Below are 16,761 nucleotides of genomic sequence, written 5' to 3' on the forward strand. Positions count from 1 at the left end.
GAGGAGGACGACTCCTCCAAGTGGAGAGACATGGCTGTCCTCTTCAGATGAGCTTGCCTCCCCTTCACATGCGCAGCTCAGACCACCATGCATTCATCACCTGCTCCTCCTAGGACCCGTCTTTCCATCTCAGGAAGACAGACAGTACTTTTCAATAGCTTTGGACTGGATTTTTTTTCATCATCCAGCTCATTTCTTGCATCTCACCACCAGTTCTAAGTGTTCTCCTTTCCAAATCCACCTGAAATCTGGCCATTGCTGCCATCCTGTACTATGCTGGCATGCTCTTCCCTTCCATGGTCTTTATGAGATTCCACTATAGCCTATTTTGTGAATAGTCACTACCTGACTTATTGGCTGATAATTACCAAAGCAGGATAATACACACCGGATCATTTTACTCTTTGGTTCAACTTTTCTGCTCATCTTGTTAATGGCCCCCATTAAACTCAGAGGTAATCCTCCACGCTGTCCTCTCTAGCTAGCTCCCTGCTTTATTTTTCTCGGCAGTCTCTTTTTCACTCTGGCAGTCTCTTTTTCACTCTCCTACTCTTTAGACTAGCGTCTCTGCTGTCCATCTAACACAGGCAATGCTCCCACCTTAGGACCTTTACACTCAACAGTGTCTCAATAAAACTCCTTGTTTGCTTGGATTGGTCTAAGGCATCGCTTTACTCTTCAACCAGCCCAGGTGGAGTGGGGCTTTATTCCTGATGCCCCACTACTATCTGATCTTCCATTTTGTGGGTGGTGACCCGTCTCCACCAGAATGTAAGCCTCTTCAGGATGGACCCCTCCCTTGCCGCCTGTTCATTTTCTGTAGTTAGCTGCATGTAGACGTTCTTTATATATACATATGTGATGCACAGCCAGAATTTAGGTACCAAAAGCACAATCATGGGGACAGGACAGAGCTGAGCTGCGAGGCTCCCAACCACAGGGCTTCAGGTGGGTCAGCAAGTAAGAAGGGACCAGAGGCTTCCATTTATCACGGCCTGCTCACAGTCTCAATGGGCTAAAGGGTGTGCTGAGTGCATGGCCTTCCCAAGCGTGTCCCCAGACTGCAGCCCTCACCACCCCCTTCTACACGCAGCCTGCTGGCTGCAGAGCACTGCTGGGTGTTCTCTGGCACACACTTTGCACATCACATCGTCAGAAGATGGAAAAATGCACATTTGATAAATATAAAGGTCAGAACTTCGGAAGAACGACGACGACGACAACTATGTTTTTAGGATGCATACTAAAAGGATAAGAAAAAGTTAAACTATTCAAAGTTATTCTGTGTTTACACAATGTCCCCAACCTACGATGCTGTAAAAAGTCAGTGCCTCTAGGAAGCGTCTGAGGGAAGAAAGCAACACTCAGACAAGGTGTGAGACAGTTCTGGAAATTCCAAGATCAGTAAGGATGCTGTGCAAGCTTCCCGAATAAAACACACGCTCCCGGGGTGTATGGAATTGAAATCACAATGCACTAGCAGCCGATGAAAGGGGAGGGAACAAAGTAACACTAGACACCGAGACCTTGACCTTTATGTTCCATTGCCAATCACAGGGAAGCACTGAAGTCCAGCTCTGTTCCATGTACCACTCCACTGCCCAGAAGCCTTCATGACTAACCTGGGACAGGCCAGGGCAGGACTCTTTTGCCTAACATATGTATTGGCTCATAACTGAGATGGATAAATCATTCTCAAATCTGCAATGTGTACAGCTTCTTGATTTGTTGTGGGGAGCCGTAGTTGTACAAGTCTGCAAACTTCATAGAGCTGTGCAGAAATAATTAGATTTGTGGTCTTCGTCTATATTAAAATGGAAGAGATTTTGATGGGGGAGCCTTTATTAGCGACAATACAAATCATTCTTCTTGTTTGTTTCTGAGACAACAAAATAAAACTTTCTTTCTTTAAAAAGAAAAAAAAAGACTTTTTAAATTAAAAAAATGTTTCATGAAAACATTCCAAAAACACACATTAGGGACAAAATAACAATAATCAATTGGTGACTGTCAAGTTCCCAAGTGGATTCATTAGTAGGCACGATGGTGAGGTGACTGTCCTTAAGCAGCCCGTAACAGAAGCAGTTCCTGGAAAAGAGGAAAACGAAACACATTTGTACAGCTCAACAAAGCAACAATGATAACATCTGTTCCAAATGGCGAAGTTCAGGCATCAGAAGCACTCAGGCAGATAGTCAGCACGCACAGGACACGTATGAGAAGCAGTATGCCAGAGATTGGCTGAAGTGAGGGCACCAAACATTTGTGGATTAAAGACCATGGATGGACAAGCAGCACCGTGCCTATCAAGCTCGGTGCACTGGGGTGTTCAGGGCTGAATTCAGACTGGTATCGCTTGTGTCAGACCAACTGTTTGGACTAACAGTGATATTCCTATGGTTCCACCCTGGCACCATCCTTCCTTCCTTGCCAAACAAGAGACTGAACTGCTGGGTGTTTCAATCACCCTTTCATTAATCAACACCAGACTACTTATTTCCATGTACACTTCATGGAAGAACTGTTAGTTCAAAAGCCCGGTGACACTCAGGAGAACCACCCCCAGTGGAGCAGCACCAGTACAGGGTCCGTGTCATGCTCTGTTGGGGGGTCCACAGAGGTTTCCTAGTGAGATCTGAGCTTGCTTTACCCAACAGGGCTGCATAAGGGGATGACTTACGTGCATGGTTACCAGGTGTTTGGAAGGGTCTGCACTTGGCTATGCCATGCAGTATGTTTTGATCTAGCAAGGGGGAGGGCTTTTGCTCCACCCCTTGGCATTCCTTTAAAAGCTCTTTAGCAGAGACAGAAGGGGCCAGTGGGTTTTGATCCAGGCCCTCCCGAAGCTATCCTGTATTTCTATCTGTGTCTCTTCTATATTTCTATCTAAATATTTCTCACTTCTCCCTACTCAAGAGTGCCTTAGGGGAAAAAGTGGGAGCAGGTCCCCTACAATGCTCCATACACACACACACACACACACACACACACACACACACACACACACACACAGACACACACAGACACACACACACACCAGTGCTAGGGGACAAAGCAGCATCATTCATAGGTTGCTGAGCCCTAGAACATTCTGGTCTTTCTAAAGGATCTTCTTCCACGTGTCTCTTGGCAACCCCATATCCCAGTAACAACTAATAAGTCCCCAAACACACAAGCTAGCCCATGCAGCCATCACCTACACTCTAGACTGCCAACTCTAGTGCCACCCCCACCTACTTACATGATGGTGACTTTCACAACCCCATTTCAGCTTCAACCCTTGTCCCCTTGCACAGATTGAGATACATTGCTTTCACTCTGCCTCCCCTCTGCTATCACTGAGTCTTTTATTCCTATATAGTACCAAAAATATAGCAAGCAAGTTGGAGCTGCCTGCATACCATGCCACTACTGCATGGAAGAATCAGATGCAAACTGCTTTTCTAAGCATTAATACATGGAGTTCAAACACTTTTAATATGGCAGGTCTAACAACCTTTAGACAGAGATCATTTCTTGAATGACTTTGAAATGCTTCAAGTTCATAAAATGTAAAGTACTAACTTAAGTCTGCCTACGAGCTTACTGAGGGGTGAAGGACAACCCACATAATGAAGTCAGCAGCTCAAAATTCACCCTGGATTGAGTGTTTTCAGCTGGTAATCTCTGACAGAAATAGGCTCTTTTGGCTGCAGATAAGAGGGAGGTCCTTGGCAAGCTGGCAGGATCCAGAGAAGCAGAGAAGACAGAAAGATGGGCAAAGACACTGTAAAGGTTGTTTACTTGAAGAGGCCCAGGGTTCCAAGAAAGAGGCACCCTTTGCTAGTGCATGGTACAAAGCCCACAATTCAACTGGCTGGCCCTTAAAAGGTAACTGTTAAAGTAAGCAGGCTTCTGGATGGAGAGAACGCATATCTGATGGGTGAGGATTTCACCCCTCTTGTAAGACATGCAGATGGGCACCTAAGGCTGTTTATACTGGGCATACCCCCAGCCCACCATGTGCCAGATGTTCTGCACATAGTTAGCAACAGCAGCAGCAACTGCTCACCATTCCACCCGCCCCTTTATGTCAGTGTGAGCTAGATACTAGGAACCGTGTTGGGTAGCAGATACAGGAATCCTGCCAAAGACTGGTAGTCAAGTCTCGCTCCCTTTCTCTATTTTCACACACACACACACACACACACACACACACACACACACACACACACACACTCCACCTCACAACCTGTTTATAAAGTTGTAAGAGAAGACCAAAGAAATCCTAATCCATTTTTTCTAAACTATATGACATGAAGCCACCCTTTCTTTTGATTTCTTAATCACAACCTAGGATGCATAAGATCTGCACCATGGATTTCTATTTTGATGGTGGAGAGAAGGACAAATACCTAGTCACAGAACACTTGTGTCAGAATTCACAATGTTCCAAGGGTCTTTGTGTGGGGACTGCAGACAGAGATATTGGGCAGGGAGGAAGGATTCCTGTGTGTGGTATGTTTAAGTCCCAATGCAACTGACAGACAGGTGGTAGATTATGAGCTGGGCCATGGGGGCAAGGGCATATGATAACTGGCAGAGAATGGTGCAGACAGGAAGTGTCACAAGGGGTGAGGGGTCTGCAGAACAGCAAGGCTTTGGTGCAGTGGGTAGGTGGAGAAACCCCTCCTGTGGGCGGCGGAAAGGGCGGCAGCAAGACCACGCAGGGCTCCACTCACAGCTGAGGACTCACAGGAAGAGCTGAAGATAATTCAGCCTGGATGCTCATCCCTGAGGGAAGTGGGGGATGGAGGTGGGAGGAGCTCCTTGAAGGAGGAGTCCTCCTGGGGATCAGTGTCATCTGCAAGTGACGGTAATTTCCCATTAGAGAAAAAGGGTGGGATGAGGAAGGAAAACTGATTTACAGCTTTCCCAGAGAGGGGTACAGAGGCAGGATAAATGTGCCACTTTCAAGTTAATGATGAGCTCTCTCCTTCCTGTCCACACAGAGCACTGCAGGGGAAACATAAGCCTAATTTTATGCTCAACAGAGAGACATCAGTTTTATTCGGGACCTTTCTCTGTTCATCATGATGAGTATCTCTGTAATTTTGAGCTAAATTGAGAGAAGTAGACTATCGGCAGTGCGATTATTTCCATGACATTCCCGTGACCCCCACCCCAGGAGGATCTCAGCTAGCACGGTTCTCTACATGCTGACTGACTAAACCCACCCTTCTGAGGCTGTGATGAGCCAGAGACAAAGGTGGAGATGTCAGGGCTCCTGGGTCCTCTGCACTCATTGTACATTGGGCTCCGGGAGGTCTGTACTGAGTTCCGGATGGAGTTTAAGGCATGGAGGTATGGTCTCAGTAGGCAGAGAAGGCAAGTAGAAAGGAGATCCTGCATGCGCATCACATCCCTCACCTACCCTGCCAAGATCATCTCACTGTCTCTCATTATCTAACATAGCTGAAGTTGCCTTCCAGGTCATTTTACTTATGTAAATGCACACAGCACCAGGTGAGAATGCAAAGACCTTTGACCTTGCTCTGGGCATTCTTCTACCTGCACAGCCCTATGAAGTCAGTTATGTTCTGCCATGTTCATTTCACAGGTGGGGACCCTACAGTTGAGAGGACCTAGCCATTTCACCCAAGGTTACTACACTGAGTGATGAGTGCTCCAACAACCTGTCCTGTGAGGTTATCTTCTTCCATCTGGCCCTAAGCCCCTGCTGGCAACTTCCTCTTTCTCTAATTAGCCTGCTTGGGTTGTGCATCCCCTGTCCAGCATGTAAAAAGCACCTTACATGTACCTGAGGCTAGACTGGTTGGCACTTTACTTGCTATTTTCCACAGCAGGGTGTGGTACCCACAAGGGTAGGAACTGTCTCATCTCCATATTCTTTCTGCCTGTAGCCAAACAGATGCTCTGAAGGTATTTACCCTGAGTGAATACTAAAAATCATTTGACTTGGAGTACCTGGAGTACATAATGTTTAGGACCTAAAGAAAAATCAATATATCTTCTTATGCAGGAACGTGGGGGTAGGAATAATCTCAATGTTTAGATGATGCCCAGTGGGACATAAGGTAGCATGCAGCTCCTCATTTTAAGAAGCCTGCAGCATGATGACATGTGTGTAACATGGAGACTGGAAAAAGTAGTGTTTTGAAACTCAAAAGGTCTAGATCTAAGTGGCTGTATTCAAATCTTGCTTCCACCAGTTACACAGACTTGTAGCTAACATAATGACCTCATCATCTGAAGCTTCCGTTGCTTCCTTTATGAAACACAGACAACAATGCTTATAGTAATTGGAATTCAATGAAACAGTTTAAATGAAGGCACTTGCTTCGCAACCGACACAGCCTGCAACCACTATGTGATGACACCTAGGTTGAAATGAAGTAACAGTCACAAAACCAGCTCTTCAGAGAGCAGAGGGTGACAGCCTAATTAACAGCAGAGGGGACATGGGCTGAGCTCAGAGGATGATGGCCTGCTTAAAAGCAGAGAAGACATTGGACAAGTTCAGACAGGCCAGAGGATGAGGGTATAGTTCACAGTAGAGGGGACATGGCTGAGTCCTGAAGGTTGGGGCTGGTTCCCATGTGCAAAAGAGCAGGGAATATTGATTCACCAACACAAGTGGATTTCAAATTACTTTAATGTAGGGTCCTGTATCTTTTAAGTCACTGCATTCCCACTACCTAATTGATATCTATCTAGTACAGAACTCGTGAGTGTCATCACATGAGAAAACAGATGGACTCCAAGAAAGGGACAGGCCAGGAGCAGGAGACATGTGGGGCGACAGGAGCGAATGGGGTTTGGGAGAGTGGAGTCCAGGCAATGGATCGACCTGAGGTTTAACCCTATCAGCCAGAGTGCACTGAGAACTGCCTAGGAGGAGAGCAAAGCCTGCCCCTAGGTGAGTCTTCAGAGGCTATTAGTTCAGGATGGCTCTGATGACTCAGTCGTCTATGCACTGAGAGACCCAAGCTGTGAACAGACTATTGGGAAGTGCTGGGATGGCGGAAGGTGAGCCTGTCTGGCCCCTTCCTCTCCCTGCTCTGCTCTGAATCTTGTCTGTTGTGACAGGAGCTGCTCTGTCACGCCTGTCCTGCAGTGGCTGGTGACAGCTTCTGCAGCCAGGAGCTCCCCTTAAGCCACAGGTCACAATGAAGCAAAGTCAGAGCAGCCAAGGAGGAGCACTCCTAGTCCAGAGTGCTCCTAGTCTCTGGAGTCACCCCCTTTCACAGAATGATGAAGCCTCGGACTCCGAAAAAACGAAATATACATAACATTCTACAATTCCTGGCTGTGAGATTAGAAGACCACCCTCAGTCTATCCACAGTCCTGATTCAAGAAGCCTGTGTGAGGACTGACTGACTCCTGACTCAGGATGGGGTGTGAGCCACTGAGTGCACGTACTTTTCGGAGGCTGGCACGGAATGGCCTAGTATTCTTGGAGCCTGTACAAAGGACACAACCTGGCCAACATTGTGACTGGAATCCGGTGTCACAATTTTGACACAGAATTCTATGATAATGAACAATTTACTGTGTAAAACATGAAAAAGAAAAGCCCATGTTTATTAGTTGATATGCCAATTTCTAAACAAGAACAAAAATACTAATTTAGAAAGAAAGCACCTAAAAGCTCTAATAACACTGTGATACGTCACATCCCCCCCCCCCCCCCAATATCAGGAAAAAAGGCAAAACTGAAACTAACAACCAATTCAATAAACTTCACAATTTTCCTCTATTAGAAGAGATTCCTTTTCTTTCTCTGGGCAATTTGTTTCAGTTACTTCTGACTACTAAGAAGAGAAAAGTTTGTATGTTTCTCCTTTTTATTAGATACATGAATTCAATCCTGACCACCGACCTTCATGCAACTGTATCACTGTCAGGATAAACAATGCCTACAGTGTCACTTACTGAAAGTCAGAGAACGATGAATATGACAGCATGCCTTCATTTCCCTGGTACTGACAGGAAGGGACACTTGCCCAGATGTGCACAGCTGAGTGGCAGAGCTCAGATATAAACACTTGAGAGGATCCAGTCAGTTTACAATGCAATGAGTTCCAGGGGCCAGCCAGGGCTACAGAGCGCCAGCGACTCTCAAACACACAAACACACAAACCATCCAAACCCACAATAACGTCCCCAAACATCACACCCCAAAAGAGATATCTCAGATCATGGGGCTCAGGACCGGGGTGGTGGTGGTTGTCTACAAAATGAGATGAAATTAACGATATCTTCCCTCTTTTATAGATCTTTGCTTAACAGATCTCCAGATTCAAGAAAGGAAGAAAGAAAGAAAGAAAGAAAGAAAGAAAGAAAGAAAGAAAGAAAGAAAGAAAGAAAGAAAGAAATAAAGAAAGAAAGGAGGATGAAAAGGAGGGAGGGAGGAAGGGAGGAATAATTCTATGAAACAGCTGCTTTAATATTTATTTTATAAAAGTCCTAATTTTCAAAATTCAGAAGCACAAAACACTGTTCTTCTACAAGACCAGGCTACTATTTTGAAAAATTGCTTGTACATTTCTGTAAGTTTCTACATTCACATATATGTATAAAAATAAAGGGTTCACATTAAGCATTCAGTTTGGCAGACTGTTCTCTTTAACTTAAGAATTTAGAAAACCCTTACCAATTATTGACTAGACTGCTTTATTCTCATTGAATATCATGAATCTAGGTGCTGACAGCCTGAGCCTCGAGGTTCCAGCCTCTGACCCATTCATGCTGCAGAAGCTTTTAGCTGTGTGGTCACAGGGGAGGCAGTGTGTCAGGGGTGGGTACCTTGCTCCACCCCACTGCATTTCAAGAACAGTCTAACAACTCAGCAGTTCCGAATCACGGGACAAAAGGTGCCTACCTTTGTTTGCTCTAAGTCACACCGAGCTCCTCTGACAGTCCAAGGTGGTCAACATTTCCTAACAAAAGAAGAAATCTATTTACTCCAAATAGATGCAAGGAAACCCCCCAAAATAAAGACAAATATTTTACATAATCTACAATTAAAACTTAAGCCAAATGATTAATGAATAACTTTATTAAACCCTTGTCAGTTTTAAGAACGCCCTCAATTACTAACCAAAAGATGTATTACACACAACTAGTTATGAGGTTTTACAGTTGTTTAATAGGGAAGAATTGGCCCCAATTAAACTGGCTAAACTAAGGCTTTTTAGATTACTAAAACAAATTAAACTTTTTAAAATGAGAATTTAGGTGATCTTAAAACCTTTCTAAAATGGATAATGAAACTGGCTAAGTTGTAATCTCCCTGGTTTTATTAGTTATATTAAGATAAATTAAGTGAGATTAAAATCTTATTTGATTTATTTACCTTTGAAAATGAAGACCGTTTAAGAGTTACACATCCTCAGCCTTGGCGAGTGCGACCTCAATTAGTCAAGTCAGAATGTCTTTAAAACTTTGTGCTTATGTTTCCAGCATGGAGCGAGGTGTTCATTAAGGTACCAAAAGTCTCATAAAAAATCCAAAGTTGCACTAGTGAAAAAACGCTCGACAAGATGAAAACTGATCACATCCTTTTCAGAAAATCCAGTAGTTATTTTAAAACCAGTTTTAAGACCAGATTTGGTTTGCGTGGGTTTAACGTGCCACTTGAGCAGCTCGATACCGTGTGGACTCTTTAGACCGCATTTGAACCTATGGTGAGTATATCATGGCACATTTAATTTTATACCACTTTTAAAATAAGCTGTACAATATTTAGTGTGACCCTTTTATGACAAGCACTGCTAGAGGAACCCTTTCCCTGTTTACAGCTATTTATGAAGGCCTTTTTAAATAGAAAAACATGAAATCGTTAGCTCACACACACGAAATTTCTTTCAAAAGTTTATTTAGTATCAAGCAAGAGGAGACTTTGCTTAACACTACAGAACATTTCAAGACTCGAGTTACAAAAGAATACCACATTGTTTGCACTTGTAATTGGCTCCCTTTTTACGCAAGTTGGCAAGAAAAAAAAAAACTAGCATATGGCTGAAAGATAAAATAACTAAATTCTATGGAAACCTTTAAAATGAAAGGTGAGGCTTATGTTAAAAGAACGGATTAACATATTTAGTAAACCTATCTTTTTGTTTAACACTAGTTAATCAAAGTTATTTTTTTCCTTTTCATGACCTAGTTTTCATATACAGACTGCAAATAACAAAATTTTACATGTCCTTCTCCCTGCCAAGTGGATGCGTCAACAAAGTGGTTTTAGGTTCCATCCATTCAGATTTTAAGCATTTTGATTTATTTAAAAAGGGATTGTTCATAGAAAAAAATTACTTTGAACAGTATACAGGACGGTGCAGATTGGCTATTTCACAACATCAGACAGTACAATCAGTATCTGCCATATGGCTGGTCTCTGTAGACGCCCTTCGCTGTCCTCGCTGAAGGAGCCTTGTGTCTTGAGTTAGCCCATTCCTCTTGCCCTAAAATCAGGAAGATGAATCATAATTAGGCCATTGGCATGGGGTCCCGGCAGCTTCATCCGTCAGAACCAGTGGTAAATGTCATACAGGAGATATGTGTCTCTGACGTACTAATAAAGAAACACAAGGGGATTCACTTAAAAATATCATGAACACAATACAGGATGATCTTGTCACCAGTGACATGATAAGCTTGAGAAGAGAATGACCTTTGTGTTGGACACAGAAACAAATGGCAAGAATTTCCTCACAGAGCAAATCCAACAGCCTTATATGAAACTCTAAGAGAACGGAAAAGGACTATTCTAATTTCTTCCAACAGCAAAGAAAAGGAAAATGAACACAGGTAATTTGGGGAAAGAAAAAGGGAAAAAAACAAGTGGGAAGAAAAGCAGACAGAGAAAGGAAGCACTGCATCCTCATGACAGGTTCTCTACACAAAGGACTGGAGGAGGTACACTGGGGATTTCCTCAGGGACACTACATCAAGACCGGCACACATGGACAGCTAGCTGTCACTAACCACGGACATGCTATCGTCTTCAGCTCCTGAAATTCAACAGTGTCCAGTGTCAGGACTTTCCCTGATTTATCCCCAGGTCTCAGACAGCAAATAGTTAAGTCCCTGCTGCAACACAAAGCAATCAAAAAGCCATGTGTCCTCAGAGACCAATTTAAAAATCTGTGAGAGAAAAATGCTTAAAATGACCTCTTCTGATACAAAAACATGCAATCAATGTCACTCCCTTTGGCTAACTTGTACGAATTGAAGTAGGCAGCACTCACCAAGCCAATGCATCTCTCATAAATGTTTATTATGAGTAACAACCAAAAAAAAAAAAAAAAAAAAAAAAAAACAACCAAAAACAACAACAACAAACCAGCCCCTGGCTGGTAATACAACAAAATGCACTTCAAAGTGCCCCCAGAAAATAGGTTTTTGGTTAAGTGTGGGAAATGCTGCAGAGCTGACTTCTCAGGATCCTGACTCACTGGCACAGGACACCAGGCATTCTTGGAGCTTTGCTACCAATGGAGGCTTCTTGTTTCCTGATCTCTCTGCCCTGTAGCAAAGGTGTTTCTTACTATCATTTTGTCGCTACCGTCAATTCTGTTAATTAAACCTGTCATCTTTCAGCATATTGAGACTCTGGTCATGCATTCCCCAGCACCTTTATGGGCTCTGCAGAACTAAGAGGAGTTACCTCCTAATGAGCCTGATAGACCCTTGTCTCCTCCACGGCTCAGCTTTTGTAACCTTTATGAAATGACTCTTAGTATAATTTTTCCGAGGTCTTGAGGTTGGGGATGAATTAAAATGTAATACGGGGGAGGGAGAAGCATGAGAGCTGTGCTCTCAATGGCTTCCTTTCCTTCACTGTCAAGGAACAAAGATACTTCAAAAAGACCCATGCCAGCAAGTGTCTGCAGTTTGGCAACCTACTCTGGTAAAACAGTGAGAAGGTCAGCCCTGGTCATTAACCCAAACAAAACACCTAAGCGTGGGATCTGAACTCATGCCCTGTAACACAGTCTTTAGCTGTCTTTATATATTGCATTTAACTATTAAAGGAGCCTCTGACAACAGCGAGGTGTACACAGAGGAATCGAGAAGAGGAGGGTCCACACACAAAATGAATTCATCATTAAGACAAGCATGGCTCTCCCTTCCAATAAGGACTTTTAAGGTTTGTTTGTCCATGGCCACTCGCCCTTTCTCTCTGTGATTATTACGGCCACTCACTCACCATAGGAATCGTAAGCCTCCTCACCGAGTCCATGCCCGTAATCATAGTAATCAGCTCCGCTGCACGGACAAAAGAAAACACTGTTAGCACAAGCTGTTTCTGCTGTGGGGTTAAATCATAGCCAGTGAAGTACTCAAAACTAGATAAACTAAAAATAGAAAGGGCTAAAGTGGAATTAATTCCTCCTGAGATGACAGAATGCGGAGAGAAGACAGAAGACGTTTTGACTATCAAAGGCTCTAAACTCCTGAGTCTTCCTTCAAACCACAGCTGGGGAAAGACTGGGGTCCTCAGAGGGGCTGGCTCACACCAGGTGCTGTGGGGGATGGGCAGGAAGCAGCAAGCACTATTTCTTTCCAAAAGATAGACATGGTTTCTTTGATTCTTGCATACTTTCCACAGAACTCAGTACCATGACAGTTTTGGGCACTTTTCTCATCCATTCGAAACAGCAGGCCCCGAGAGAGCTTCTGCTTCTCCTCTCCATCAGTATCATTATGTTTCAGTCAGAGGCAAAAACCTCACCCCTGGGTGCCTGGACGGTGTGCAATGGGAGCTACAGATGAATCATCGCAGGGGAGTTACAGGGACTTTTCAATAGAGAGGTACGTCTAGGTTCTAATCTACCATTCCTGAGACAGCAAGGAGAGCCTTCCATTGCCCTCTTTGTGCAGATACTATAAAAACAGGCTTTATCTTCATAGCACATTTCAACTGTGTGTGGTTCCGTTTTGATTTTACAGACAGAAGTTTGGTTACCAAGCCACAAGGGTTCTGCATATCTGAGGAAGAGGGTCCATTTCTCCCCACAGGCTTTCCTCTTTCCCACCAACTTTGTAAGAAACAAGTATCCTTATTATTTCAAGTTCCAACAACCAGACATGAAGCCTCTAAGCACAATGGAACCCAGCTTGCATTCCACACCTCTGGCAACACGGTGGCTTTTGCTGCCTGCTGAGATCCACGTGTTCTAGGACCAAGTAGGAGAGCTGTCACACCGTGTTACAGGGAAAGATGGCTAGGGAAGCAGCCTAAAGTCTCCTCAGTAACAGCACAGCTCAGTCTATTGGATGCCCAGACCCCAACTGGAGGCTATATCCCATTCCTTAACCCTCACCCCCATGTTTCCTTCCTTGTATTAAAAAAGACCTGCCGGGCGGTGGTGGCGCACGCCTTTAATCCCAGCACTCGGGAGGCAGAGCCAGGCGGATCTCTGTGAGTTCAAGGCCAGCCTGGGCTACCAAGTGAGTCCCAGGAAAGGCACAAAGCTACACAGAGAAACCCTGTCTCAAAAAAACAAACAAACAAACAAACAAAAAAAAAAAAAAAAAAAAAGACCTAAGACCAAACAATCCAAAGGCACCATGAAGTCAGCTGGCTCCCCTCCGCCCTCTGCAGGGAAGTGCTCTTCCACTGAGATGCAGCTTCAAGGTACCTCTCCTTCTGCTAGAGATGCTTCCAGTCTCTCCTCCAAGCCTAAATGTTGCCTTCACAGAAATTCTCCCATTCGGCATCAAGCTGGCTCCCATCCTAGCCTGCTAGCATCAGTTTTCATCCTGGCCTGTATCAGAGGCTTCCACTGCAGGCATGGAGGGACCGGTGTGTGGAGAAGGGTGTACACACAGACGAAGACACACACACACACACACACACACACACACACACACACACACACACACACATTCACACACGGTGTCCCAGATAGGCACAATGTTCTGAAGGGCCAGGAAGATGGAAGTGAAGGAGGGCTGAGGAGAAGGAACAGAGTAAGCAAAGCATAAAAGAAGGAAACAGGATGAGAAATCCAAGTGTTTTCAAGTGTCTTTAAACAGAATTACCATGTTCTAATAGTGTACATGGGCTAGAACGACCTTCAGGATAGGTCTTCTCTAAGTGCACAATACAGGATAGACACCCTGCAAACCTGGGCTAACCATATTCTTACAAGTTAGCGAAACAAGGTTGAACATAAAGCTTTGGAGGCAATGCTGAACATCAGTCAAGACACCTGTGTCTGAACTCTGGCCTCTGTCTGCAGGGTCTCTGGTGACGTCATTCCCATGTGCAGGGTCCAAGTGACAGTTCAGTTGGGCTGGCTCAATGCTTCCCTCACCCCACAGTGTTCTCCAAGGCTCAGCCACAGAATCTGACTCCAAATAAGTCAAAATACTTCCTTATTCTGTTGCAAATAAATTGACTAACAATGCTTTCAAAAAACTAGATTAAAGGAATCTTGCTTTTCTTTTCCAAAGTCAGAAGTAACATTATAATGGCTCCTTAGACAACATTTCACAGTTCTTGAGAACTTTATCTGTTGCACAGATAAAGAGAGAATGCCCTTCATAAGACTGAAGGTACTCATTTCTGGAGACAGCTCCCAATCAAGCTTACCTCAGAGCTAAGATGACAGACAGCCCCGAGACTAATAAACACAAGAATGTAACAACTGCCTCATTGATTAAATGACGTCACTGGTAATGACATCCACTCCGGCTGGAAATTTATCTGTGAAGAGCGCTCACACAGCTCAGCGTGGGTGGGGTCATGAACATTTTCCAGTGGACAGGAAGATAAAAGGCAGCATAATTTGGCCCGGCACTGGTTTGATGATATGACAATCTTAGTTTTGACAAGTGGAAACTTTTAAATTGACATCTGCTATCATTTCACCAGCTTCTGATTATTTATTGCAAGACTGTCGTCAGCTAGGAAGCTGGAGCAGCTGCGCCCCGTCCTCCAACCTGTCAGCTTCATCCGAATTGCTTTCACAGCATTTCATTTCGTGTACCTCAAATGTCCACTAACCAAAGATGTGTCCTATTTCCCAATAATAAACTAAGACCAGAGGGGAAACAAGCACTAAGGAAACTCCATTTAGGGCCACAACTTAAAATATTAATAGAAACAAACACCCCCCCCCAAAAAAAAAAACCATGAAGCTGAACACCCTCCATTAAAAGAGATCTTGTTAGCACCTCACCTGCCAAGAGATTAGGATCAGGCTTCTCCTGGTCACCTCCCCAGACCTCTACACCCCTGCCCCCAATGACGTGATCACAGAAAGCCCTAATGCTCAGCATAATTCCTGTCTGGAGAAGCTGCCAGTAAGGTGATGGTCTAGCTAACAAAAGATCCATTCCATTCTTCAGTTTACTAGGAATGAGCTCACTCATTTTTAAAACCCATTAAGACACTGGTTCTCAACCTTCCTAATGCTGGGACCCTTTAATACAGTTCTTCATGTTGTAGTGACTCCCAGTCACAAAATTATTTCATTGCTATGTCATAACTGTACTTTTGCTATTGCTATGAATGTAATGTAAATATCTGATATATGACCTAAGGGTTTGTGACCCACTGGTTGAGAACCATTGCTCTAAGTGTTCATCTCCCTAAGCTGGGAGCAAAAGCAAGCGGAGTCTCTTCACCAGCCCTCTGTCCCCCAACACACATGCACAACTACAACATCGCACTTGGGGGCAAACACTGTGCAGTGACTCTCCCAAGCAGCTCTCCGACCCCAAGCCTGGGGTGTTTCAGGGTATGTGAAGGTAATCCTTCACCCCATAGGTCTTAGTCCTCTGGACTCTTGTCCCTTAATTAATCACCTCATTGGTATGCCCAAGGATCATGTCATTAAAACACAAAATATTCCAGTTTCCTAAGCCCTCTTTCTGTGGTTTCCTCTCTTAGTTTCTGGTAGGGCAAGGTCAAATCTTTCAAGCCATGTCACCATGCTCCTGTCCCCTCAAACACTTAGCTCTGTAGAGGGCAAGGTGCTCCCTGGCTCTTTTCTACCAATGGAGTCCTCTTGACCATTAGCCTGACAATCCCGCCACTTCTCTTTGACCTGTCAGGTTAGAGCATTTGCGTTCAGATGTTAACCCTCTTTTCTGATTTATTTACACAAATCCCCTGGTGGTTTTATACAGTCTCTTTAAATAAAATCTAACCATTCAAGCCTCTCAAATTTACATAATCTTTTAAGGTGTTTCTTCTAAGAGTTATATTCATGTGCCAACTGCCTTTTAACATCTAAACTTCTAACAGACACTTCAAACTCAAAAAGCTCCAGCTCACATCAGCCTTCTGAACTCATCCCTCAACCTGCCCCATCCAAGTGCCACTACCTCTTAACCAGAACAAATCTATCTAGCGCGCTGAGAACAAAAAGTCTGGAGTTTTGTATGTGGCTCCACACCTTCTCAAGTCTGCTGGTACCACTCCAGCCAGGGCTGCAGGAAGACTGCTGCCATCCACCTCACCATGGCAACTCCGATCCTTCACCTTTCTCGGCTGCACAGCACAACCAACTGATAGGGACAACTTCTTCCCCAGTTCTTCTCAGTTAAGTGAGAAGGCAAGACCCACGAAAAAGGGATGTGTGTCTGTTTTATTCAGTAATATGGCTCAGCTTCCCTCAGAACAATGTCCAGGCCACAGGAGGTAAAACTCACTGGATTTTAGCTTAAAACACTGAGTGAGTGAGTGAGTGAGTGAGTGAGTGAGTGAGTGAGTGAGTGAATGAATGGCAGGCAACATT

General features: G+C 44.3%; 1 protein-coding gene across 12 annotated transcripts in view; it reads right to left on the reverse strand.

Annotated features, from left to right (window-relative positions):
- Positions 1 to 1,809: 1,809 nt before the first annotated feature.
- Khdrbs3 (KH RNA binding domain containing, signal transduction associated 3) overlaps positions 1,810 to 16,761 on the reverse strand; it is a 166,806-nt gene continuing 151,854 nt past the window's right edge. For 11 of the 12 annotated variants that reach the window (XM_059246922.1, XM_059246923.1, XM_059246921.1 and 8 more), the window contains exons 8-9: positions 12,219 to 12,277; positions 10,264 to 10,470 (exon numbers count right to left, since the gene is read on the reverse strand). In XM_059246922.1, coding sequence (XP_059102905.1) covers positions 10,379 to 10,470; positions 12,219 to 12,277 — 151 coding nt within the window. In that variant the 3' untranslated portion in view covers positions 10,264 to 10,378. Of the gene's footprint in view, positions 2,089 to 8,885; positions 8,944 to 10,263; positions 10,471 to 12,218; positions 12,278 to 16,761 lie in introns of those variants that run through there. The other variant, XR_009375436.1, reaches the window with a different exon arrangement.

The sequence above is a fragment of the Peromyscus eremicus genome, chromosome 20, assembly GCF_949786415.1.
Source record: "Peromyscus eremicus chromosome 20, PerEre_H2_v1, whole genome shotgun sequence".
In the NCBI taxonomy this organism is placed as follows: domain Eukaryota; kingdom Metazoa; phylum Chordata; class Mammalia; order Rodentia; family Cricetidae; genus Peromyscus; species Peromyscus eremicus.